Raw genomic sequence first — 25,900 nt, 5'->3', positions numbered from 1 at the left:
AGAAACGAACCATTCCCAAGGTTTGAGATTCTTCTGCCAATTCAACAGCTGGTGATTGATATCTGTTTCTAGAAGATTGAGGTAGTGAACCAGTATATAAACCACTATCATCGAATAACGGCGGAGGAGTTGGAGTTGGTAAACACATAATTGCTCTGCGTCTTGAATGATGTCTTCTTTCTTGTAAACGATTCATTGGATTTGATGGGTTTAAACTGGTATTTAAATGATTCGGTCTATGTTCCGTTAGTAGTGGGAGTAAAGTTGGAGACAGTTGAATTTCTGGGTATGCGAAATCATCTTTTCTTATTAATGCAGATGTAGATGGCATGGATTGTTCAGTTGTTGATGGGATTTCTTTTTTCAATTTCGTTTCTTTTAAGTACATTTTTGAATGATTTTCAATGTTTTGACGCTTTGTTTGTGACGGAGACGTTGTTGGTTCATATTTTGAAACTGACGAAACAGATGGATTAGTTGAACTATCTTCTGATTGGATTTCCGGTGATAATTTTGAGTCATTTAATAAATTTAAATCGTTGTCTTTTCCATTACGTAGGGATGCTGTATTCAACTGGGTTGAAACATTTTTTTTTAGAATTTCATCGCGGGAATGTTTTAATCTTGATTTTAATAGATTTTTAGTTTTACTTTTTAAATTACTCTTATCTACTAATTTTAATAATTTTGAGGGCGATGTTGAAGGTAATTTTGAATCCATTAATGAAAATTGACTGTTATTGAGTTTTATATTCTTCTTTTTCTTCTTTGGAAATTCATTCTGATAATATTGGTGATTTACCTTCGATTTGCCTTTTTTATAGATAACACTGAAATGATTTGAGATGGTTCATCTTGCACGGCTTTTATTGAGCCATAAAATAATATGGTTCTGTAAGATTTTGTTTCTATTTCTAGATTTTGTCATTTTTAAGAGAATATTGATGTCAAAATGTCAAAGAAATGATTTATACAGTTGTTCATGAAATATTAGACATACACGAGCTAGGACGATCTTTTGTTGGTTGTTTCAAATGACAGTACTCAAATATGAATATAAACATTCGATATTATTGACAGGTATAATAACAACTGTAATAAATATTAATATTTATGATTTGTTTGTTTAATATCTGACGGATCTTACTACAAATCTTAAATATATCATACTTAAACATCACATTAAAAAAATCCTTTGTTGCATTTTATTCATTGATCATTTTCAAGTGACCTTATTTTCACTTTTCAACATGACATCCGCATTGTAGTTTCCAGTCGATCAGGATATATCCTTCCGCCAGCAGGATTCGCGACGCCACCAAACGGCGCAAGTCCCTTATTTACCATAGACATGCGCAATCATGCAACCCTCCAAAAAACAAAAAATTAAAAACATGCGCCCTAACAACGTCGTCGTCGTTCGAAACGTTCAACATCCATCGCAGAAGACCGTGGACCGAACTGCGTGAAACATACGCAACGCGTTTAATATAAAATTGATAAATTTTTTTTAATCGTGCACCAAAAACATAAAAGAAAATAACAGCTGGTTTTTATTGAATTTAGTGATTGTGGTGCGTTCTTCCCTTCAAGTTAGTAAACGAAAAATTTGTTTCCAATGTTTGTTGGCGTGGAATTATTTTTTTGGACGTAGTGTTTTTTATATACAGTTCTTTTTGTTACACTCTATTTAAGTGATTGGTTACTTGAAGACGATCACAATGCTGAATATGATCGGTAAGAATTAAGAATGAATTTTAAAGGGTAGTTGATTTGAATGGGGGCGAATGTAGGTCACGTTGCTCAACGTTTCGGCGGAATGGGGGATAAAGTTTTTCATTTTTGTATCAGTTTTCATCGAAACTGAAATACACGGAGCATTGAAACATAAATTTCATACAAGAAAAATATTGTTTTTTAAGATACAAATGAAATTCCAAAAAGATACGACATTTCAGTTTTATTCATATTCTAAATTGAATCAAAAATCTTATTTTCATTTTTTGAAAGTATGAGGAGGGTAACGACCACTTGCTGGAGTCCCTTTTCACGCTAGACGCCTTCCCACGCAAAAGTGGGACTTCCTCGTGGTCGCGTTTCCCCCCTTTCCCTCCTCGGCTTCGTTGGTTTCCGAGAGTTGTTGGCGCCCTACTAGTATCGATCAAGCGTCGCGTCCCCTTTCCACAGTGGCCCATTCAGGGAATATCTGCATCCTGCATGAACTCGCTGCGGGGAGGCTGTAGGATAAATAGAATCTCGTCGCAGGAAAGAGAACATTTTCAAAACAATTTTTAACTTTCCTTTTCTAAGCTTTTATTGATTTCTAAATTTTACCAACATTTTGCCCAGTTATAATCAATTTCCAAATGTCACTTGGTGTGCATAAGAATAATGTTATACACTAACTTTATAACTGTGATGAAACAGACTTAAATTTAAAAGTGTTACCTAATTCAATTTTAGCTCCCAAAGAAGAAACAACAGCTCCAGGATTCAAAAGAAGTAAAGAGTGTGTAACTATTTTGGCTTGTAGTAATGTTGCTCGGCGTCATAAACCAAGACAAATGTTACTAGGAAAGTCTGCTAAACCAACAGCATTCAAAAATTTAGTTATGAATACGCTGCCTGTTTATTACAAGAGTCAAAGAAGTGCATATTTATTTCATGATTGGCTTTATGAGGAATTCGTTCCTAGCGTGGCAAAATTTTTACATGATGAAGGTTTGTCCAAAAAACCCTTATTCATTATTGATAATGCTCCATTCCATTATAAAGAGGACGACCTTCAAAGTGGAGATATTAAAGTATATCTATTATGCAGCCTATGGATCAGGGAGTATTAGAGACATTTATTTAGCCTAATAATAGTAGTAGTGTTACTTAAGTGATAATCTTTGCCTTAGCCGCTTCGACGAGGTTCCTATCACATTTAAGACAACGTGGTACCTATCCTAGTCGAACCAGTTCGTCTTTGTGTAAATGGGTCAATTTAATGTTGTCGCCATTTACCTCATGATTTCTATCATGCATTGCTGATGCGGTACGAAGACGTTATTCAGTCTCAGTTGATAAAAATAAGTTAAAAACCGAGATTTAGTATATTAGTGTTAGGACTGTTAGGGGTTAACACATTACGTTTAGTGTTGTCATGTTGAATAAAAATAGATGTAGGACTATTAGACCGAGACCATTTAGCTTCAAGTGCAGGCAGGAGTTTATCCACTATCATGTTTCTGTATTCACCTTGGTCACAGATTCAATGACCTCCCTGATTCTTGTTTTATTAATGGCCATCGTTGATGAGCAACAACAGTCAAAAACATAACCTTTGTGTTATTTTTGCATGTTTGATAAGGTTCTATATTGTCGTCGTAAGCGAAGTAGTTTTCTTTAAATAAAACCATTTCTCATCAGCACGAATGAAGTTTGTCATATTCTTAAAAATAATTGCACCAACAGCGATGCTATCAGAATTAAGCATTGCAAAGCAGTTTTCCAAACGATGAAATGTGTTGCGATCTGTAAGGTGTGGTTTAATTGCGTCGGAGTGGGGCTTAATCAATCCAGATTTAATACTTCTACTTCATCTACGGTTTTTCACTTCTTGCCAACTTATCTAGATATCCGCGAATTTACATTTGCACATATTGACCCTTCACGTAAGGACGCTGTCCTCGATGCCAAATTCGACCTATATTCTTTTCTAACACAAAATATCCAGCTGCTGCATTTTTTTTTATCGTATCTTACTTCAGTTTACCATTTATACTTGCCTCTAGTAAATAATGGTACACATTTTGACGCATATACTGCAGCACAAAGAAAAGGACTCTTTGTGCTGGAGTATCTACAACATCTTCACGTTCCATTATGTGGCCACACCGGTATTTTTACAAATAGTATGACGACACAAGATTTTTAACTATCTACCTAAACGTCAGACTGATGCGTTAAAATTTGGACACTTATTATTTGACACTTTTTGATCTAATATGAAGATTTTTTATTATTATTTATACTTGCTTAGCGCAGAAGAATTTTTCTTTTGTGAACAAAATATTGAGCTACGCCATATACAGCGTGTCCCGTATCTTCCGCATCAGAGCATTATACGGTTGTAGGATACATTATTCTGAAGCGATCTTTCTAATAAAATTTTTTCGAAATGTTTATAATAACCGCACGGGAACTGTTTAAAGGAACTGTTTTTCGTCCAATCAGCAGATCGCAAATCAGACTCAGGTAATCGGTGTCACCCTCGGCCGGTTCGCTACGCCGATGATAACTCGTTTCCCACGTGTACTCACCAATAGATTCGTCATGGAAAGAGAAATAAACTTTTTCGATGAATCAAAGTCGTCCGTTATTGGTCGTCGTTAAACAGTTCCCGTGCGGTTATTATAAACATTTCGAAAAAATTTTATTAGAAAGATCGCTTCAGAATAATGTATCCTACAACCGTATAATGCTCTGATGCGGAAGATACGGGACACGCTGTATACATACAACACAGAATTCTATGTCTAGAAAAGGATCGTATCAATCAAGATGTGAAGCATTTGTGTTATCAATCATTTAATGGTCTTGGATCATATTATGAAATATATACATATATACAGATCTTTGTTGGAAAACCCAACCGCCTCTGTTTTAATAGCGAACCATGAATCAATAATCCTTTATCCGTATATAAAAAAATAATCGAAACAAATATTGGAAACTGACAACAAAAATAAGGAAAGACCTCTATGTTAAACTAAAACTAGAACTAACACTAGTACTATCACTGGAACAAACACTAGACCTAGAACTAAAATCTTTCAGGTTAAGCCGTGCGTTTTCTGAAAAAATGTCTAACGTTTCGAATACCATGTTACAATCTTCTTCAGAAACAACTTATTTCTGAAGAAGAACACCCGGTGAGGACTAAAATAAGATTCTAGTTGTAGTTCTAGTGATACTACTAGTATTAGTCTAGTGCTAGCCTTCGTACTTATAGACCTCCATGTTATTTGTTTGTGAAAAGAAAAATAAATTAAATCTTATTTAAGTTTGAAGTTAGAAGTAATAATAATTCTGTGAAAGCAAAAAAAGACGGAGATGTTAATATTAATAACCACGGGGTACAAAACAGTAATTACACAGCGTTTATAATTTACGACCAAGCCCCCATATATCCGGAAGAAAACGGTTTGCGGCGTTTGATGTCGGAAACTCGGGATTCCCCGAGACTTACACCCGGTGGGGACTAAGATAAGGGGCCTAATTAAAACGAAATTAGACTCGGAAAGGAACAAAGCAGTCAATTTCTTTCTTTTACAAAGTGAGCAAATAAAGTCGGATATAAATTCTTAACTCTGTCACGGAAAAGTCGAGAAAAAAGAGGAGTGGAAAATGTTAACAGCGACGACCACGAATTCTCATGGTGCAATGCAGCAAAGTAACTCATTTACGCATGTTGATTTTATTTTATGATAAAAATGAAATATACCTTCGTTTGTGATTCTGTCTTTTAGATTTGTTTTAATTAATGAATTATTCACGACGTAAATGATTGTTTGATGTAAAATTAAAATTAATTAAAACTTAAAATTATATTTTTATTAAAAGTTATCTTGTTATTAAAGAAGCGGAACATATTTTCTGAAAAAAGAAACAATAAATCTCGTTTTTCCTGCATAAACAACCACTCAAAATGTAAAATCCACCATCTAGCTCATGAAGCATTTCCTTTTTGCTTTCTTTATTTTTCCGTTTTTTCATCCCCAGCATCACCCAAGAAATCGATATCTTATCCCCAAGGCTCCTCCAACTTGACTCCACGTGCTGTCGAGGGTAAAAAAAATTCCCAACTACGCTTTCAATATTCTTTTTTCTTCCATTATTTTTTCTTTTAACTTTACACTCGCTCGTTCTCTTATTAAGGTCTCCTCATCTTATTTTTGGAACCCCAACTTTAAAGAAGTAATGCGCAACTTCACTTAATTGGATTAAAACGCGACGAAACGTAAATAAAGGCCTCTTCATCGTCGTGGCGATCGTTACAACGTCGTCGTTGCCGTTACCGGCTGATCACCGCCCACGTTTAGTAGAATCAGCTGTACCCTGCCCCCCATCAATGGACCTAAGCGTGGGCGCGACCACTTGTTCGATTCTACGTGTCTAGATGGTAGTGGTTTTGTTTTCAGTTTATACGACCCAAATTTCTTTGTCACTTTCAAAATCTTATTTGTAAACAAAAGGATTTTAAAATTATGTTAAAACAAGTACCTAACAAATGAAACAATTACACAACGATTATAGAACGAACCAAAATAAGGTAGCTGCACCCTGGTACTCCAGAGATAGTGATATAGTAAAATTGGAAATGGAAACATGAATGAAATTATTACAAGTTCTGCTAATGGACAAGAAGAGAGACTTCATCATCATGTGAATAGTGAGGCTATCAAATTCCTGGACAATTCACAGTTAGTGAGAAGACAGGAGTCAGCAAAAAACTAATAGAAAGAAATAGTGCAAGAGTATATAAGCTTAGTGTATTTCAGATAATGATGACAGAACAAATAAAACTCGACTAACACTAGACCTAGACAAATAAATATTCCGTTTAGCCGTATCTCTCTTAAGACGGCTGGTAGGTGCTAGGTAGCGCTAGTTGGCATAAAATATCACTATGTTGCATGTTTTTATTGAACTAACACTAGACATAGAACTAGAATCATTCGGCTTTAGACGTCTTATGAGACGCATGACTAAACCCCATTGTTGCTAGTTCTAGGCCTATTGCTAGTTCTAGTTTCACATTAGCACTATCACTAAAACTAACACAAGACCTACAACTAGAATCATTCGGGTTTAGGCGTCTTGAGAGACGTGCGGCTAAATCCGAATGTTTCTAGTTCTCGGTCTAGTGTTAGTTCTAGTTTTGCACTATCACTAGAACTAATACAAAACCTAGAACTAGAATCATTCGGGTTTAGCCGTCTTGAAAGACGTGTGGCTAAATCCGAATGTTTCTAGTTCTAGGTTTAGTGTTAGTTTTAGTTTTAATTGTTATTTAGCGTTAGATTGTCTTATATTTTTATTGAACGAAAAGTAGAACTAACACTAGACCTATAACCAGAAACATTTAGTTTAGCACGCATGGCTAAACTAAATGTTAAGACGGAAACTTAGGGTTATCATAAGGACGTTACCTTTTCCAAGCAAAACTTTTTCTTTGCAAAATTACCCAATTTCTGTACTATTGAGCTAAATTGCATTTTATGTGGGACAATGCAAATGCATAGTTATATGAAATTCCTGTTATTTGACCCTTTTGGCAACATTATTCCATTGGCAAACGTTTCCCATAAAGTAATTTTTAAGGATTTCGAAAGGGCACGTTGCGTAGATACGAAATGAATAAAATATTTGCGGTGACAATCGATAAGGTGCCGCTACACGAACAACGATGCTATATCGGAATTTACGGGATTTGGGGCCTGAGTCAAGGTCGATTTGGTGTTTCTGGTCGTTGGCTGTGAGGGTGCGTATTTACCACGATTATCCGTAGCCGACCGGCAGTGCAAACGACTTCAACAGGGGCAAAAATCGATAACGTTGCAACGCTTTTCCACTATTGCCGCGGGGACAACCTCGCTTTTCTATTCCCAAACGGAAAATAACTGCGAAAAACCGATTCTATACCTGAACCGTTAAGGTTTTATCTTTAAATTTGTTACGCTACTTCTAAATCCTTTCAAAAAGAAGCAAATAAGAAAATACTTTAGACATCCTTTATCTTTAACCATATAGATAATTTATTATAAATTGTATTTAATGTTTGAATTTTTGTTTTGTTTTAGGATCTGAAGGTAGCACATTGTTGGGTGCTTTTGCCGGTGTAGGCGCTCTTTTCTTGGTGTTTCTCCTTTACATTAATAAAAGATGGTGGTTGAATACTGTAAGTGGTATGAGTTGTTGCGAAGAAGCCTGCCCGACAGTAAGCAGCGGCAATCATCTATCGTCAACACCCGTGCCTTCTGCAACATCGCCAAACAGCAACAAGCACAAATTACGTAAGAACTTTTCTGTAAATATTTAACATTGTAAGGTAAAAAAGAAATCTTGTGGAATCCAAACCATATGACGGACGGCGAAACCTGTTATTAACAACCCCAGAAATAGAAAATATAATGACAATGGATCGATTCTGATGTTGATTAAAAATTTAATACACTTTCGTGACGCATTAAGCCGTCACTCTTTAAAGGGGGTTTTCGATCGCGTCCGGTTCGATTTGGCTTTAGTTTCAGGTGTCTATTCGCGAAGTCTATATGAATTTTCGAGTGTGGGTCTCGCAATTCTGTAAGTTGATCCTGTGCTTAAAAAGGGTCGTAAAAGTTGAAGTGTATACCGGAGAAGGCTTTCAATGAGGAATAAATCGATTTTTACACGCACATGATACAATTTTCTGATCGTAGGTTGAAATTCCCAAGACACGGGTTTTAAAACCGCTTTTTTTTTATTTTCAGCAAAAGGATACTCCTTCGACGTCGTCGATTCTAGCTCCGATTCGGAGTTGGGTGGTACGAAAGAGGAGCAAACATGTGCTATTCCGACGGTCGCCGTCGCTACGGTGCAATATTATCCGCCGAAGCAGCAGGATTTGATTTCCCTAGTGGAAAAAGGAAGGGTCGGCATGAGTAGTAATAGCTCTTGCTGTAGCTCAACCACTAGTTCCGTTGGTGAAAAACATGGTGTACCAGCTACCAAAATCACTAATCAAATAACCCCAAACAATAAAAAGTAAGAATTCATTATTTTAAATTATAAAAATTGTAATTTTTAGTGAATAGGCGATTAAAATCACCACATTCAAATCAAATAATTTTAGCATTTCCTGTTTAAAAGATATCCACATCCTGTTAATTAATGTTTTTATTATTTTTAGTACATTCAGGCCGCAAAATTCCCTTCGAGAAACCAAAATCGACAATCAAGTCGACTTAGTCGCATATGAAAAGCCGGAAAATGTAACCACAACTGAACACATGGATATCAACAGTAACCGAGATGTAAGTTACGTTAGATTACTTTTGAGTATGTATTTTTGTTGTAATTAACGTATTGATTCATTTTTTAGTGCATAGTTGTGATGACAACCGAGAGCGAGAACAGCGAGCTCATTTCCTGCGTTGGATCCGAACCGGAAGTGGGAGTCGCAGCTTCGAGCAAATGCGGTCATTTAGAGATTGCGCTTCTTTATGATGCGCCGATGCGGAAAATGACCGTGCATGTGCTTCAAGCAAGAGATATTCCCAGTAGGGATAGAGGTCAACCTACACACACTCAAGTAAGAAAAATGACAATCAATTAACTTTTAATTGATTAAATTTTTTCTGGGGTGGCATAATTTTATGATTCGGCAATTATTTTTTTTTAGGTACGTTTGATTTTGTTACCCAGTAAGAAGCAAAAGCACAAAACTAAGATACGTTCTGGTGATAATCCACAGTATATGGAAAGTTTTCTATTACATAGAGTAAACCCAGGTGAGTAAAAAAATAGTAGAGTTATTATTTTCCGCTTACGGTACAGATATTATGCCTATCAGTTGACGTGTGTTAGAGTGAAATGGCTTATTATGAATGCGGTGAGTCATTCGCATTTCTGGTGGTATGGACTATATTAGTGATGGAACGGATAGTGATTTTGCAAAAAACCGGATATTCGGCATCTCCTTCGGCCGGATATCCGATTATCCAGCAAATCTATCCGGCCATTATGGTTAAAATTTCTAGTGCATTTCCGAAATGATACTATATTGCTACACTAAAGCGATATTTAAATAAAAGTGAAATCAATAAGAAAGCTAATAAGATATGTCAACTTATTTGATGCTAACTAACGAAGCAACTCTAAAAAGAGGATACTTTCAGTAATAATTAGTGATATTTCCACAAGGATCCTTCAAGAAATTAATTTTATAGCGAATTTTGAAAATTTTCGATGAAAATTGCAACATCGAAAATTTTATCAAAATTTTAAATATTATTTTCTCAAAAACTAAAAGCTATTTTTCAAAACGGGTTGGTTCATTGAAAAGAAGACATTTTTATTAACACTTTAGGAAATTTTCATACTCATATTCCAAGAACTGGATTTTATACGAATTTTTAAAACTTAATCGGCGAATATGGCAAAATTCGAAAAAATTCTCGATTACTTCAAAAATTTATTTCTTAAGAACTAAAAGTGATTTTTCAAAACGGCTCTTTGCATTAAAAAGAGGATACTATAATTAATAATAGGTGATATTTCCACAAGGATCCTTCAAGAAATGAATTTTTTAGCGAATTTGAAAGTTATCGATGAAAACTGCAACATCGAATATTTTATCGAAACTTCAAATATTGTTTTCTCAAAAACTAAGAGCTATTTTGCAAAACGGCTTGATTTATTGGGAAGAAGACACTTTTATTAACACTTTGGGAAATTTTCATACTCATATTCCAAGAACTGGATTTTATACGAATTTTTAAAACTTAATCGGCGAAAATTGCAAAATTCGAAAAAATTGTCGATTACTTCAAAAATTTATTTCTTAAGAACTAAAAGTGATTTTTCAAAACGGCTCTTTGCATTAAAAAGAGGATACTATAATTAATAATAGGTGATATTTCCAGCAGGATCCTTCAAGAAATGAATATTTTGGCGAATTTTGAAACTTATCGATGAAAATTGCAACATCGAAAATTTTATCGAAACTTCAAATATTGTTTTCTCAAAAACTAAGAGCTATTTTGCAAAACGGCTTGATTTATTGGAAAGAAGACACTTTTATTAACACTTTGGGAAATTTTCATACTCATATTCCAAGAACTGGATTTTATACGAATTTTTAAAACTTAATCGGCGAAAATTGCAAAATTCGAAAAAATTGTCGATTACTTCAAAAATTTATTTCTTAAGAACTAAAAGTGATTTTTCAAAACGGCTCTTTGCATTAAAAAGAGGATACTTTAATTAATTATCGAACAAACCTGATATAAATAAAGTTGTATTCAATGAAAAAAGTTGAACTTGATTATTATCTGCAGTGTCCAACACCTAAAAGAGATACTAATTCCTGTGAATGGTAGAGTACTAAGTAATACGTTTTTAATATCCGACCAAAGCCGGATATTTGGTAACTATCCAGCTACAAGTTTTACTTTAAAATTTAAAGTCTAGTTTCATTTCATTTCGCTTGATGAAATGTTTTTTTATTTAAATTTTTGATTGACTCTTAAATTCGTTTCTTGAGTAATAAATCAGTTTAGTCATTCAAAAAGACGTCTTTTCCCCTACGAATCATATTATCGGTTAAAATTGACGTTCTTTCCTAAATGTAACAGGTTTTCCACGTATTCAATTACGATTTATCGACGTGAATCTGGTACAGAAAGGTCCCCATTGTCGTCGCGTTAAGCCGATTGGAAATTTTACGCTTCAACGCCATCATTCCAAACCTTATTCATCACGGTTTCGTATATTATATCTGGCGTAGGGGGCAGTAAATTACGTAGAAAATTGGAAATTGAAAGGAGTTAAAAGGAAAAATATAGTTTACTGGAAAATTTCCAAACCAATAAATAAAATTTTATTACATTACATTCCATAAATTATGTATCTGGTAGGCGGACCAACCAATCTTGCACCGCGACCTTAAAGATCTATTGTACCCTGATTGACACCCTGATAACATTATTAAATTTCACCGTGCTCATTCAAAAGCAGCGAATGGTTTAAAACCATAAGTAACTTATCTTTATTTATCTAAAAACTCCAGTTACTCATTAAATGAATATAAAAGTATGTATTGTATTTTCTATTATTGTAGAGGATGTAAATTCAATGGGTGTTAGACTTCGTTTATACGGCTGTGAACGAATGCGAAGAGAACGTTTAATTGGTGAGGCAGTGGTCAGTTTCGCAAATATCAATTTAGAATTAGAGAACAACTTTTGGTTAACGTTAGAATCAAGAGCAAATGCCACGGTGAGAATTAATTTTTGTTCTTGTATCCAATTTTAACAAATTTGATTTTTTCAAGTTAAATGGTTGCACTGGCGAATTAATGAGCCTTGCCCGATCCGATAGCACTGGATCAACTCATTCTATGCAACACGGCGGGGTTCCCGAATTATTACTCGGTTTAAGTTATAACGCAACTACTGGAAGACTCAGTGTAGAAGTTGTTAAAGGTTCACACTTTAGGTAATTTAAAATAACTTTTTATTTATGTGTTTGTATTATGTCTTAATGTGTTTTTCAGGAACTTAGCTATAAACAGAGCTCCAGATACTTACGTAAAACTTTTACTCGTCAGTAGTACAGGTCAAGAATTAGCCCATAGTAAAACAACGGTTAGAAGGGGTCAACCTAACCCTCTCTTCAAAGAAACGTTTGTATTTCAAGTAAGTATCATGTATTAATTCAAAGAGGGAAGTGTACAAGGTTTATTTGAAGGTTGCTTTATTCCAATTGGCCGATGTAACATTGATGGTTTCGGTTTATAACCGAAAAGGAGTAACGAAAAAGAAGGAAATGGTGGGTTGGTTTAGTTTGGGTTTGAATTCAAGTGGTGCCGAAGAATTAGCCCATTGGATGGATATGAAGGAGTTTCAACAAGAACAAATTTGTCGATGGCACGTGCTGTTGCATTCATAGCCTCAAATTCATACATATCATTCATGATTTTTCTTAACAAGCGCTTAATCTTGATATCTCTCTAATTATTCATCGTTTCTCATTGTAACTGTTTATGTCACTTATTTTAAGGAAAAAATATTGGAGAAAGAAAAGGAGATGAAAAATATAATTTTTTTTAAAGATCTTTTGATCTTAAAAGGTAATCAAAAAAATGAGAGCGGTAAGCAGCACAAGTAGAATAAAATTATTTAGATTTCAACTTTTAAAATCTATTTCATAAAATGAACCAAGTTAAATTATTTCGATTAAATTTAAGCGTTTAAGAGAAACAATTTAATTTGGTTTTAATTTTTATTAAAAATATAAGATATCTTTCTTCAAATTCGTCTAGCTTCTAAGCTGTAAAAGTAAAAAGAAATTCAAGAGAAACTATGTATGCCTTATTATTATAACTTATATTAAAAAAAAATATTTAACTATGATCGCGTTTTTTACTATTCGAGCGGAGTTTAAGGGTTAAAACTAGTTTTTCCAACTCATAATTAAAAAAGAATTATTTTAGAACGATTCATAAACTGCTGGTCGGTTCTTTTGTGGGTTGAGCGCAACTTTTATTGTGATATTACAAACGAATTTGTTCGAAAAAATGATAAATATGATAAAAACTAGAACGATTTTGATATAAAATGCTAAGAGAGAAAAGAAAATTAAGAGAAATTGAGATAAAAATGCTCATAATTTTTTCGTTCAAAAATATTTTTCTTAAATTAAATCTCTTTCTCTATGACGTCATGAAAAGTCTACTCTTTATTGGAGACAAAAAAAGGAAGCACAAATTATCTGTAAGATTTAACAATTTTGTATATAATAATTTTAAATACGGCAAATTTAAAGAAAGTTAAAGTATACAAAAAGAAACAAGGAGAAAGGAAAATTTATTAAAAAAAAATTTAATAGAGCGTTTTTGTAAATTTACAACAAAAAAAAACTTGTGTTCGATCGTTAAGAATTGATCATACCAAGACGAATTATTTAATTTTTTTGTGTCTTGATACGTTGTGGAGCAATTCTGGACGGTCGAAAAATTCATTTTTTCTATAAGAAAGCGTAATCATCGTTTTAAAGTGACGTATAATTAATAGAGAATAAGTCCTCGAGAATTTATTGTGATTTTGCATTGCCGTGAAACATTTTTTTCAGTTATTATTCTTTCCCCAAAAAAGGAGATAAAAAAATCAAGAAAAAAACCTTTATAAATAATCAGTCAATTGAATGTGTTCACCTATGACCTTTTTATGTAAAGGAAATTGTTAGGATTTAAAAATGTATTTGGGAAACGTTGGAAGCGCTTAATGCTAAAAAAAATTTAAGAAAAAGGAGCGCATTTTATAGATTTATCAAGTTATTTTGTGTTAAAATTTAAATAATTTTTAAATACAACTTAAAAAACTATTTGTTATTAAAATATGCACAAATCTTTAACAAAAAAAAATGCTTATTTTGATAATGATTTTTAAATGATGAAATAATATATTCCTATGGCGTTATGTTTATAGTAATAAATTCGTTAAATTATATACAGATGTTTTAAAAATAATGTTATTTTAGAAAAAATCATTTTTCTGTTAACTTTTAAAACATCTGTATATGTTTAATTTTAAGTAATTTTTGAGAAAACTTTTTGAAAACTAACGGGACGAAAAGAATGTATTAAAAAAAATATATATGAAAAAGTTGTATTTGTAATATTAAGATTATTAATGAAAAAGAAATTCACATAACTAAATCGAAAAGAAATAATTAAAAAAAACGTTTATATACTGTTATTAATCGTCGATATATTCTATTTAAGTGTAAAAACATTTATCGTCTTAAAAATCACTCGCTCTCAACCAAAATAAAAAAAATTCTTAAAAGTTGTCACATTTTATCAGTCGAATATAATATTGCCTTTTTAAAATATTATCAAAGATAAAAGAAAAATTCAAGATGTTTAAACTACCAGGAATTTCATATAACTCGCAATATATGAATGCAATAACCATAGTTACGAAACTACTGTGCACTTGCACTGTCCCACATGAAATGTAACATAACTTAATAGTACAGGTATTGGGTAGTTTTGCAAAGGAAAAGTTTAGCTGGGAAGAAGGTAATGTTGTTATGACAACCCTGAGAAGGCTAAACCCGAATGGTTCTAGTTCTAGGTCTTGTGTTAGTTCTAGTGATAGTGGTAGTGCAAAACTAGAACTAACACTAGACCTAGGACTAGAAAAATCGGGTTTAGCCGTGCCTCTGAAGACATGTTGCATTTTATATGAGACAAAGTAAGTAGGTCTACTTTGGGTACGCCCTGGTTTCTATGGAAATATATTTTTCTATATTGCATCTTAAGTGAAATTCACTGTATATACCTTTCTCGAAAGAATGCTAAATAAAACTAAAATTTAAAAAAATCTTTTGATATAGGTGGTAAGGGTCGAAAGAATTATTATTCAATGATCTAATCTTAACTATTTAATTAAAAGCGAAATTCAAATTAAAAAAAAAAGAACGCATATATTATACCAAATTTTGTACTATGTCTGTTTTATATGGTAAATTAAAAAGAAATAATAAAGTAAATATCTAATTACTAATATTGTACCTTTTAAACTGGTGCAAAATGGTTTCATTAAGAAACAGTAAAAAAAAAATTAAACAAAAACAAAAATAAAAACAGTATTAATGCATGAATATAATTGCACGGCTGAACACAAAACGCACTAAGTACATTTATTATTATTGTATCTTGTACCTTTTTAATAAACGTTTAATGATGATTTATTTTTATTTCTTATATTAATATCCTATTATTTATCCCATTAAATTCGATGTGACAAAGAAGTTATAGAAACTTTAGAAAAAATTGTAATTAGATAACTTATTTATAATACTTTGTTAAAATCGTCTAAAACAAGTCAAAACAACATTAATATAAGATTTGTTCGTAAAATAGCTTTTAATTGATTGTAAACTTGTTTTATAGTCTTCATGGCAAATAAAATACATGTTGATGGAACACGACAAATAGGTTCTAACATGGCTGAGCACTTTAGGATCGTACTGCACGACTGCCCAGCCCGAAATAAATGCTAAGAATATAGTAGCTAATGTGATCAGCGACTCCAAAAAAGTTGGCAGAAACGTTGTAATCAGCACTGATAGCAGACTTTTAAAACAGCATCAAAGCTGATCAAGTCCCATCGAGCTTTTTGCGATAGATGAGATGAGACTTCAGTAGGTGTTTTTGCAAAGATAACTCTGCTCTACCCTGATCGGAAGAGATCAACTCAGTTCCTAGGAAAATGTATTGTGAAAGGTCTTGTTCTTGTTTTACACTTCTTAATTATTTGATCCATAAAAATCACAAATAGTAGTGGGCTCAATAAGCTGCCTCCCTCCAGAGCTATATTATCTTTTCAATTTTTCATTGTCTTTAGGACCTCCCCTACTTCTTCCATCCCTATCAACTCTTCCACCATTCTCTCCTCATCGTCTTGCTCTCCCACTTCTCTTTCATGTAGCGTTTGTATCTCTCTCTTCCTTAAATTTTATGCTGTAATGTTCTTTCCATGCATTTAATATTTCTTTATTTGATGTTCCTAATCTATTTTCTTTGGCTTCCTTTCAATCTTTTAATCTTTAATCGTATTCAGAATTGTTTCTGATTACCTATGTAATCTCCTCCGATCTTTTTGAAAAATTTCTCCCAAGAATCTACCTTTGCTTGCTTTATAATTTCCTTTACCTCATTTCATTTCTTCAAAAAATTTACAATCGTTTTTTACATCAAGTTTGTAACCAAAAATGAATAGAATAACACATTGAAATGAAAAAGAATAAATAAATATAAATTTGAATTTACCTCCAAAATAATGTAAGGTAATAAAATTGTCATTTAGCGCCATCTATGATCGTGTAATCAAAATTATTAATTTATTTCGATAAATTTACCAAGACGCAATATCCACATCGCAAAAACGTCTCACTATAAAAATAAACAACAGTACAAAAATTACTGATTAAAAAACGCTAATTAATATATTTATTTATAAAAATTGAAATGACGTAGACATAATAAACAGCTGATCGTTGTTGTTTTTTTTCTAACCATACTAAATCAAAGAAGATGACGTCACGGTGAATTTGACGTTTTGGTGTGTGTTTATTTAAAGATAAGAGGAACGCCTCTCAGGTGAACCCACTTATTTTGGTTTCGTGTCGACCGCGAAAGTTGTCAGTTTTACGTCCGCGCACCTCGGGTCCCGATATATATTCCAAAGTTCAAGAAAAATCGTTCGTATCGTAAACGTCGACAACGACGACGTCCTTTAATTTTTTTTCCAGAGATGTGTAAAGTACGGATTTTGATTTTGGCGTGTCTTTAATCTCTAAAATATTAATAAGTGTAATACGGTTGTTGTTGTTGAAAAGAGAGGGAGAAAGGCGACAAGAAATCCTTTTGGCTCGAGGACACCTGGTTAGATTTTTAGGGGAATTTTCCGAATTATTTAACGCTCACTTCACCACGTACGCTCTAAACGCACGTAATAATTTTTCAAGATGTCGGAATCATTAAGACAACGTAAACAACAGTTCAATAGCTACAATACTTCTTCAACAGAAGGTACGAAAAGTATTTCATTAAATGATTATTTTGTTAAACCTTAGCACGATTTTTATTTTTAAATAATTACGTTTAATCAGGCGACAATCTTTTTTTTTGTGACATTGAAAACCAGATGTGACAGTGACAGTAGGGGATCAAAATTTTTGATTTCATCTCGTGCGAAAATTACCCCCAATATTAATATTGACAATCACCCATATAATTAAAAAAAATAATCAAAAATTCATTAATACTAACTTAATTACATAGCAATTTTTTTAATAGTAACTAAAAAAAAGTTAAATTTCAACTTGACAGCTCAACTGTCAACATTTATAAAAAAAATAAAATACGTAAAAAACGATACACGAGGAAGGTCGTCTCGAGTGTCACGGACACTTACGTAGAAAATTGCTGCTTAAATTCAAATTAAAACAGGAACATTTGCTATGACTTTACAAAAAAATGAGTATGTAAAAATCGTAATTTTTATAGGTTATGTTTTCTTTTATTTTTTAATTTAGATATACCAACAAGTTCCAGCAACACCAAAATGGATAATATGGAATTTCCTCGTTCCATACAGATCGTCCTGGCGAATAATGACCATACATTCAGTTTAGATGAAGAAGCCCTTGCAAAAGTGTTAATGAGGGACGAAATTAAAGATCGCTATGTGGTAGTTGTTTCAGTAGCTGGAGCATTTAGAAAAGGAAAATCGTTTATATTGGACTTTTTCTTACGTTATATGAAGGCTAAGGTAAACGCAATATTAATTTGTAATCACTTAGAAATTATTTTAAAAAATGTGTAAGTGATGATGAAATGTATTTTTCATTATTAATAGGATTTTGTTGTAATATCAGTTTTTTTGGTGCATAAACAGCTATAAGTTTTCGAATGTTATCAAGGAGTTGAGTAATTAAAATTGATTTTGATAGAAATGCTTAAAATTCCTGATTAGTTTAGTTAATGTACCTAATTCTTTAGAATTTTTGCAAATTTTGTATTATTAATTTAAAAGCGACATTAAACAAATTATTTTGTGATGTAATGTTTTTGGAATAATTTTTAATAAATATAATTTTATTTATTGATTAGAACAACTGTAATTAAAGATGAAACTGTTTTATTTTTCTATTTATAATCACCAGATTTTTAATTAAAAACGAACAGGTGTTGTAATTAATTTATGAATTAACCTAGACCCATTTGGCAAACAAGCAATTATGATATAAATACCCAAAAATTACTCAACAATCCATTTTTGTTTAAGTTTAAATTAACTAATTACAACTTTTGTTTACTTTTTTCTTTAGTATCAACAGTCGGAAGGTGCAGTTGATTGGTTAGGTCCCGATAATGCCCCATTAGATGGCTTTTCATGGCGTGGGGGTTCAGAGAGGGACACAACAGGTATCTTAATGTGGTCTGAGATTTTTTTATCTCAATTATCAACAGGAGAAAAGGTGTTTTTCTGACATTTTAATTTTTCGTATGTTTACTGTTGTTTTTTTTTAGGTTGCAATAATTCTCTTGGATACTCAAGGGGCCTTTGATAGTGAAAGTACCGTTAAAGACTGTGCCACAGTATTCGCTTTAAGTACCATGATTAGCTCTGTACAGATTTATAATTTATCCCAAAATATACAAGAGGATGATTTACAACATTTACAGGTAACAAAAAAATAAATTTAATTTTTTTTTTAATTAATTTTAATCAATTTTTAATTTATCCTTTAAGTTATTTACCGAGTATGGTAGGTTAGCTTTAGAAGATTCAGGTAAAGCTCCATTTCAAAGGTTACAATTTCTTGTGAGAGATTGGAGTTTTCCATACGAGGCGGAATATGGGGCTGTTGGTGGTAAAAAATTATTGGACCGTCGGTTGCAGGTCAATGACAAACAACATCCGGAATTGCAAAGTCTTAGGCGTCACATCCAATCGTGTTTTAGCGAAATTGCATGTTTTTTAATGCCTCATCCGGGTTTGAAGGTTGCTACAAATCCAAACTTTGATGGAAGACTCTCTGGTAACACAAATTAAACAAATTTGATCTTATTTTAATATAAATATGATTTAATTTTTTTTAGATATTGATCCTGAATTTAAACAAAACCTTCAAATTTTGGTGCCAATGATTTTAGCTCCTGAAAATTTAGTTTTGAAAAGTATTAGTGGTCAAAAAGTGAAAGCTAGGGATTTGGTGCAATATTTTAAGTCTTACATACAGATTTATAGTGGTAATGAGCTTCCTGAACCCAAATCCATGCTTGTGGTTCGTACACATCTAAATTACTTTTATTATCATAAGAAAAAATCGTTTTGTTTATGTTTAGGCTACTGCAGAAGCAAATAATTTATCGGCTGTAGCTGATGCTAAAGAACTTTATATTCGAATGATGGACGATATTTGCGGCGGCACAAAACCGTATTTAAACACCAACACCATCGAATCGGAACATCGGCGGGTTAAAGAAAAGGCTTTACATCAATTTCAAAGTAAAAGAAAAATGGGTGGAGAAGAATTTAGCGAACGATACAAGGAACAATTAGAAAGAGTACGTTTTATAGGTTTAATAATTAAAATGTAATCTTATTTGTTAATTCGATTTAAAAATTTTAATAATCTTAATATACAGGGTGATTCACATAAGAACCGACACAGAGCAGAGACATGTAGAGGACGTTAAATTAAGATGATTTAACGCAACTTACCTCTATACTAAGTTATACCCCTGAGCTGTTATAGGCCTTTAAAGTTGGGTCTTAAATGTTTAAAACATTCAATATCTTCGTAATATATTAATCTAGAAATGCCAAATTTGGTATACATTGTGAGTGTACCTAGGGTATTAATTGGTAACAAACTGAGATCAATTGAGGCATTTCAAAGGATTGATTAAGGGTGATGGTACCCTAAATTTGGACAGATTTTTTTAACCCTTTGGCGGATTTAATACATTATTACTTCATTTCATGTGGAATTTAATTCTAAAACTTTTTTTACTCTTATTATTTTTTAAAAAACTTTGTCGTTTTCATAAAAACCTCAAATAACTAAAGTCATGTATTTAGTTAATGTTGCTTAATATCAGCGAAAATTCAGTAGTTGGCTATGAAATTGTACGTCAAACTTGATAAATAGGTTAGAAAGTTATTTGATTTTTTAGTTATTGCCATAGAAAATATTTATATTATACTTACATATATAAAAGCATTACTCCGCACTATTTTACCGACCAAATTGAACGCAGCACTGCCAAGGGGATTGTAATAGAAGTAATTTTAATAAACCGCGAAATTTGAATGTTTGATATATAAAAAATATGGCGGTCTTGAACAGCCAATATGTTCTTAGAGTTTAGTTTTCTAATTTTACCTTTTATATGTTATTTATTCTTTTACAAAAGTTGAACAAAATTAATTTTACAAACATTAATAATAAAATATGTGATGTCTTCTTTATGGCAAAGAAATGTGAAGTTAACATTATGACACTGACGTCGATTTCTGGTATATTATTTATGATATATATAAAAATTATAATTATTATTATTTATATATGTATATATTTTTTAATATTATCCAAAATATAATATTTCTTCTGGTTCACGAACTATTTTGGTTGATAACGTAGATTGCAAATTGTGTATAGCAGCGCCATCTAGTGGATTGTTATAGTAAATAAAATTCCGAGTTTATTTTATACCTATCAAGAAATCATACCCTGATTATTGCTTACTATTTATGTAAATGACAAGGCTTTGAAGGCCTATAACTCCTCAGAGGTACAACTTAGTATAGAGATAAATTGCGTTAAATCATCTTAATTTATTGTACTCTACACCTCTACTAATGCATAATTTTAATTGATTTATTATTTTTTGTTTTTAGGATTTGGAAGATACTTTTGAACAATTTAAGGCGCACAATGAAAGCAAAAACATTTTTAAAGCCGCCCGAACACCAGCTGTATTCTTTGCTGTCGCTGTTATTTGTTATATACTTTCTGGGGTTTTCGGACTATTTGGTGCTTACACAATTGCTAACCTCTTTAATTTAATTATGGGGTTGTCGTTACTAACATTAGCACTGTGGGCATACATAAGGTAATTAGAAATAGAAGAATTATTTTTTTTGGATATGGGTTTTTAATTCGGTTCTTTTTTGGGGCGGATTGTTTTCTAATTTAGATATAGCGGCGAATTGCGAGAAATTGGTGTTCAAATCGACGAATTGGCCACGTTCATTTGGGAAAATGTAAGCATATTTTTTTTACATTTTTTTTTTGTTGATTGGGTTGAGATCGGTTGAGACCGGATGTGGATTCGTTTTTTGATAGGCTGCCGAGTGAAGACGACGGACGAAAGATGGAGTAAAAAATAGTTTCTTTTTGATGATTTTGATTCAAATTCGATCAACAATCATATTAATAAAAAAAATTTATACCATAAAATTGTCCGTTGTCTTCTTATTATTTTTATTTTTTTGATATTGTAATATTTAATACTTTTTTTTACATCTACAGTTGAGGCAATTAGAGCAAAAGTGGATTAATCTCAAACCTTTTTTGAGTAACAACTTCAAATCTCACTGTAAATAATATCAAGTTTATGATGATTAGAATGGTTATGTCACAACTAGGTCACGGATTTTATATAGCCAAATTGACTTTTAAGTTAGACTTTATTAATTTTAGTTTGGAAAAACTGCGTTCTCCAATTGTAACTGTTGCTGGTATTGTTGACAGAATCGTTTTCAGATATCAGCGTTTATCGCTTTTTATTTGAAATATACAAAAAATATTTAGAAATTAATATACTTAAAGTATATTTAAGGAAGATATCTTGCAATTGTCTGGTATAAAGAAAATTTGTGGGTTAATCCACCTTTGGTCTCATTGTCTGAGTTAATCAAGATAAATGAAGAACATTTTTAATAACAATCTTTTTATTTCTTTAGCATGCTTACTTTAAAAAGAGAAAACAAAAAAAGAGTAGGTATTAGTTATAGTGATAATAAACACTTTAAAATATCCTCATTTTTCTAACTTTAATTATCACTTCAAAGTCATTTTGGATACATTGAAGGGTTAATAAAAGCATTCTTTTCTTCAATATTAATGCGTATTTTATTTTTAAGCCACAGGTTTAATTTTAAAATTAAAAAAAAAATTTAATTCTCCTAAATAATTCATTTAGATCTTTTTTTGTCACTAAATGGTTTATTAATAATAATTTTTGTTGTGCAATTTTTTTAGTTCCTGAAACCCGTGTACCAAAGCTTTATAGAGAAAGGTATGCAGGAAATGGCTGTACGAGCAGCTGAGGCGGCCATCAATAATACGGGGAACGCGACGACCACGTTAAACGGAAAGGTGCATCAATCGTGATGGTCCCCGCTAAGCCACTTACTCAACAAGGGCATCCTACACTCACGCCAAATAAAAATTCAAAACAAAACCCTCGACTACGTCACCCGTCTTTTACGTAAGCCAAAAAAATAATAAATTTTAAAATCAAAAACAATTTTTTGAACTAAAAACTAATCCACAATAGATTGTATGTGTAAAGTAAAATGTTAATTTTTATGAAAATACTTTATGCGTGGCATTTTGTTGTTTAAAATTTTTTTAACAGCTGTCATAAGATTTTTGTAATTGTTCTAGGCGATTAAAATTTAGGTTAAATTAATATCGTTTATACCTAAGTGTGAAGTATGGCAGCTGTTGAAATATATATTTTAGAACATTCAAGGAAACGAAGTTTAAAATTTTAATAATTAATAAATTAACTTTCCAAAATCGATTTTTAAATATTTTATGTGGTAAACGCTGATGGTTCTATATACTCTTCTTTTCAATATTTAAGTTAATTCTTGTGTCGGGATGAAAATGTGCCAGATAAAGATTTTAAATAAATACGGTGGAAGTAGATTTTTTTCGACATATTTTCACTAATTTTTCTCTGCACAAATTATCGATTAAACAAACAAAATTTGTATTTTTATTTTGGTGTTTTTTCGTTATGTTATTTTTAATTGAGTGTAGTAGTGGTGGGATTAAAATCTAACTTGTGATAATTTATTTTTTATTTTCAAATTTTTTCGTCTTTGGGTTGGTATTATTATTTCTCTCTATTACATTTCGATTTTTTCAAATTGATGCAGATATGTTTACTTAAAATGTTGATTACAAGCCAAGAAACGATAACTTAAATATATAGTTTAAAGAATAATTAGGTAAATTTTTCTTTTTTTTTTGTATTTTTACTTTTTTATGTTTTTTATTTTCTACCACAGTTGTGTATAGTTTTGCATTGGTTAACGTTTTATTTGTTTTGTTAGATTTCTAGATTGTAAAATAGAACAGATAAAAAGTTTGTATCAAAATTTACTAAATTAAAGAAGGGGACATCATCAATTATTTTTTTGATAATCATTTTAAAAGTTTATTATTATTTGTTAGTGTATTCATGTTTTAAATTTAAATTATAGATTGTTGTTAAATTAAATTAATTAAAAAGGGTGGATGATAAAAAATTAATATGAATGATAATCCCTGAGCATATTTAATAATCACCAAAGTGCCTAAAATATGTTTGAAATTTGTTTTGCTGTATAATCGATAATAATAATAATGAATTAACGGTTCAATGATTTTTCTTTCTTCGCCAATATTAATATCTTTAAAAAAATCTAATCCTTATTATATTTTATGTAAATAGTTTTTATTGAGTCCCTTAATTAAAAATTCTTAAAAATAATAACAAGTAAAAAGTTGTATGTTGATAACTATTGTTAAAAGTCGAAAATTAAATAAAAAAAGTTGTACGAATTTGTAAAAATAAAATGAAAACAGTGTACATAATCTGTAGGAAAAATGCACATACTAACAAGAAAATGATAAAAATATCTGTAAATACAGTAGTGGTTTTTTGCTTAATATATGTCCGTATGTTTATAAAAAAATTAACAAAAAACAAACGATATCAGAAAAGGAAGTAAAAATAAACAAGATACAAAGGTGAAAAGAAAATTCAAAAATTAAAATCATTTTCGGAGTGCATGTGTGTTATTTATTATTACTTGTACAAAAAAAATAATGACGTTATTGTAAAATTAACGAGGAAAAATGATTAGGGCTCAAAAATAAAAACGCAATCCGTACATTTAAAAAAAAAATTTAATAATCTGTTAGTTTAAAACGTTATTTCGATTTAAAATTATTATCATCAATGTATTTTTTGTTGTACTTTATTTTTTTTTCTTTGGGATTTTGAATAAATTAATATTTTTATATTGTATATTTATTACTTTCACTTCATAAATATAAACATTCCAGTAATTAATAATTACATTCTTTTTATTAATGTTTTTTTTTCAAACTAATACAGTTAGCCATCATTTTTTAGGTTCAAATAGAAAACAACATCACTATTTATAATCTGTAACACATTTCAGGAATTTTAGTCCAATAGTTTTTGAGAAAACAGATTTTTTACTATTTCCAATAACTTGCCTGTTAGACAAACCAGGATCATACGAAGTGTGTAAATTAAGTAATGAGACTGGCAACACTCAGAGGAGCGACAGGTGAACATGTGATACACTTTCAGTACGAGTTTGAACTCGCTAAAGTTATTTGCTTGTGCGTAGCGATTTCTTTTCGTGAAACAGTTTGTTCTAGTGCGTTTTAAAAATGAGTTCTAAAAACTGTGAGCAAAACTTCAGCAGGTCTGCGAAGACAGTGTTTTCTCAAATGCCCAGGTTTTGCTTAAGGCATTTCCAAAAGGAAGAAAGTCGATTGAAGATGAACCACGAGGTAGAAGGCCGTTATCTTCAAGAACCGATGAAAATGTGGAACGATACCCATTTTCTGGAACGTGTCATTACTGGAGACGAGTCTTGGGTGTTTAAGCATGGAGTGGCACACTTCAATCTCTCCAAGGCCAAAAATAGCAAGAATGAGCAAGTCGAAGATCAAATGCATGTTGATTTGTTTTTTCGATATGCATGGAATCATCCCCAAACAGTATGTGCCTCAAGGTCAAACGGTCAAAATCAATACTTTTATCAAGAGGTTCTTGAAAAACTTCGAAAAAGGGTCATTTAAAGGATATTCAAATGACGATATTTAGCTGAAGGATATTTCAGTATCGCAGTCCAGCACTGTTATGAGGATTGGAAGAACCATCTCCAGCGCTGTGTAGCTTCAGAAGGAAGTTATTCAGGGAGACAATATTGAATTGTAATTCCTTGTTACGATGATTGACATTTGTAAATAAAACTGACCTTACTTAACATTTCTTCACGGTATAATTGATAATATAAAAGAAAACTGACCTAGCTCAACATTCCTTCACGGTATAATTGAGATTTCTTCACGCTTTAATTGGGGTTTCAAAAGAAAACTGACCCAGCTCAACATTCCTTTACGGTATAATTGAGGTTTCTTCACGCTTTAATTGGGGTTTCAAAAGAAAACTGACCTACCCTAACATTCCTTCACGGTATAATTGACATTACAAAATAAAAGTGACCTCGCTCAACATTCCTTCACGGTA

General features: G+C 31.7%; 2 protein-coding genes across 5 annotated transcripts; both read left to right on the top strand.

Annotated features, from left to right (window-relative positions):
- The first annotated feature begins 1,428 nt into the window (after positions 1–1,428).
- LOC111422846 (Synaptotagmin 14) lies at positions 1,429–15,503 on the top strand. 2 transcript variants are annotated; one of them, XM_023056098.2, is made up of 10 exons: positions 1,429–1,737; positions 7,851–8,063; positions 8,520–8,793; positions 8,939–9,062; positions 9,131–9,340; positions 9,431–9,539; positions 11,870–12,027; positions 12,083–12,246; positions 12,305–12,446; positions 12,499–15,503. In XM_023056098.2, the coding sequence occupies exons 1-10, from the start codon at positions 1,722–1,724 to the stop codon at positions 12,697–12,699; spliced, it is 1,611 nt and encodes a 536-aa protein (XP_022911866.1). In that variant the 5' UTR covers positions 1,429–1,721; the 3' UTR covers positions 12,700–15,503. The 2 variants fall into 2 exon arrangements, with proteins under 2 accessions (XP_022911866.1, XP_071053339.1); XM_071197238.1 differs by lacking the exon at positions 1,429–1,737 and adding an exon at positions 6,550–6,637.
- A 1,339-nt stretch (positions 15,504–16,842) lies between these two features.
- Positions 16,843–24,640, top strand: LOC111422779 (atlastin GTPase). Of its 3 annotated transcripts, none has more exons than XM_023056009.2 (10): positions 16,843–17,350; positions 17,857–18,092; positions 18,652–18,801; positions 18,854–19,009; positions 19,077–19,365; positions 19,427–19,611; positions 19,673–19,894; positions 21,231–21,445; positions 21,530–21,596; positions 22,597–24,640. In XM_023056009.2, exons 1-10 carry the CDS (start codon positions 17,287–17,289, stop codon positions 22,726–22,728), a joined length of 1,716 nt encoding a protein of 571 aa, XP_022911777.2. In that variant the 5' UTR covers positions 16,843–17,286; the 3' UTR covers positions 22,729–24,640. The 3 variants fall into 3 exon arrangements, with proteins under 3 accessions (XP_022911777.2, XP_071053338.1, XP_071053337.1); XM_071197237.1 differs by lacking the exon at positions 22,597–24,640 and adding an exon at positions 22,299–22,540; XM_071197236.1 differs by lacking the exon at positions 16,843–17,350 and adding an exon at positions 17,692–17,801.
- The last annotated feature ends 1,260 nt before the right edge of the window (positions 24,641–25,900 follow it).

The sequence above is a fragment of the Onthophagus taurus genome, chromosome 7 (assembly GCF_036711975.1).
Source record: "Onthophagus taurus isolate NC chromosome 7, IU_Otau_3.0, whole genome shotgun sequence".
Taxonomy (NCBI): domain Eukaryota; kingdom Metazoa; phylum Arthropoda; class Insecta; order Coleoptera; family Scarabaeidae; genus Onthophagus; species Onthophagus taurus.
Note: the sequence above shows the minus strand (reverse complement) of the source record. Positions and strands in the feature narration are given on the sequence as shown.

Bases quoted from the DNA above. Each gene is read 5' to 3' on its own strand.
- LOC111422779 (XM_023056009.2), top strand. From the start codon at position 17,287: ATGTCGGAATCATTAAGACAACGTAAACAACAGTTCAATAGCTACAAT. The intron at 18,093-18,651 runs GTAAACGCAATA...TTTTTTCTTTAG, and splicing joins TACGTTATATGAAGGCTAAG to TATCAACAGTCGGAAGGTGC. The intron at 19,895-21,230 runs GTACGTTTTATA...TTTTGTTTTTAG, and splicing joins ACAAGGAACAATTAGAAAGA to GATTTGGAAGATACTTTTGA.
- LOC111422846 (XM_023056098.2), top strand. The intron at 9,540-11,869 runs GTGAGTAAAAAA...CTATTATTGTAG, and splicing joins ATTACATAGAGTAAACCCAG to AGGATGTAAATTCAATGGGT. The intron at 12,447-12,498 runs GTAAGTATCATG...GTTTATTTGAAG, and splicing joins AAGAAACGTTTGTATTTCAA to GTTGCTTTATTCCAATTGGC.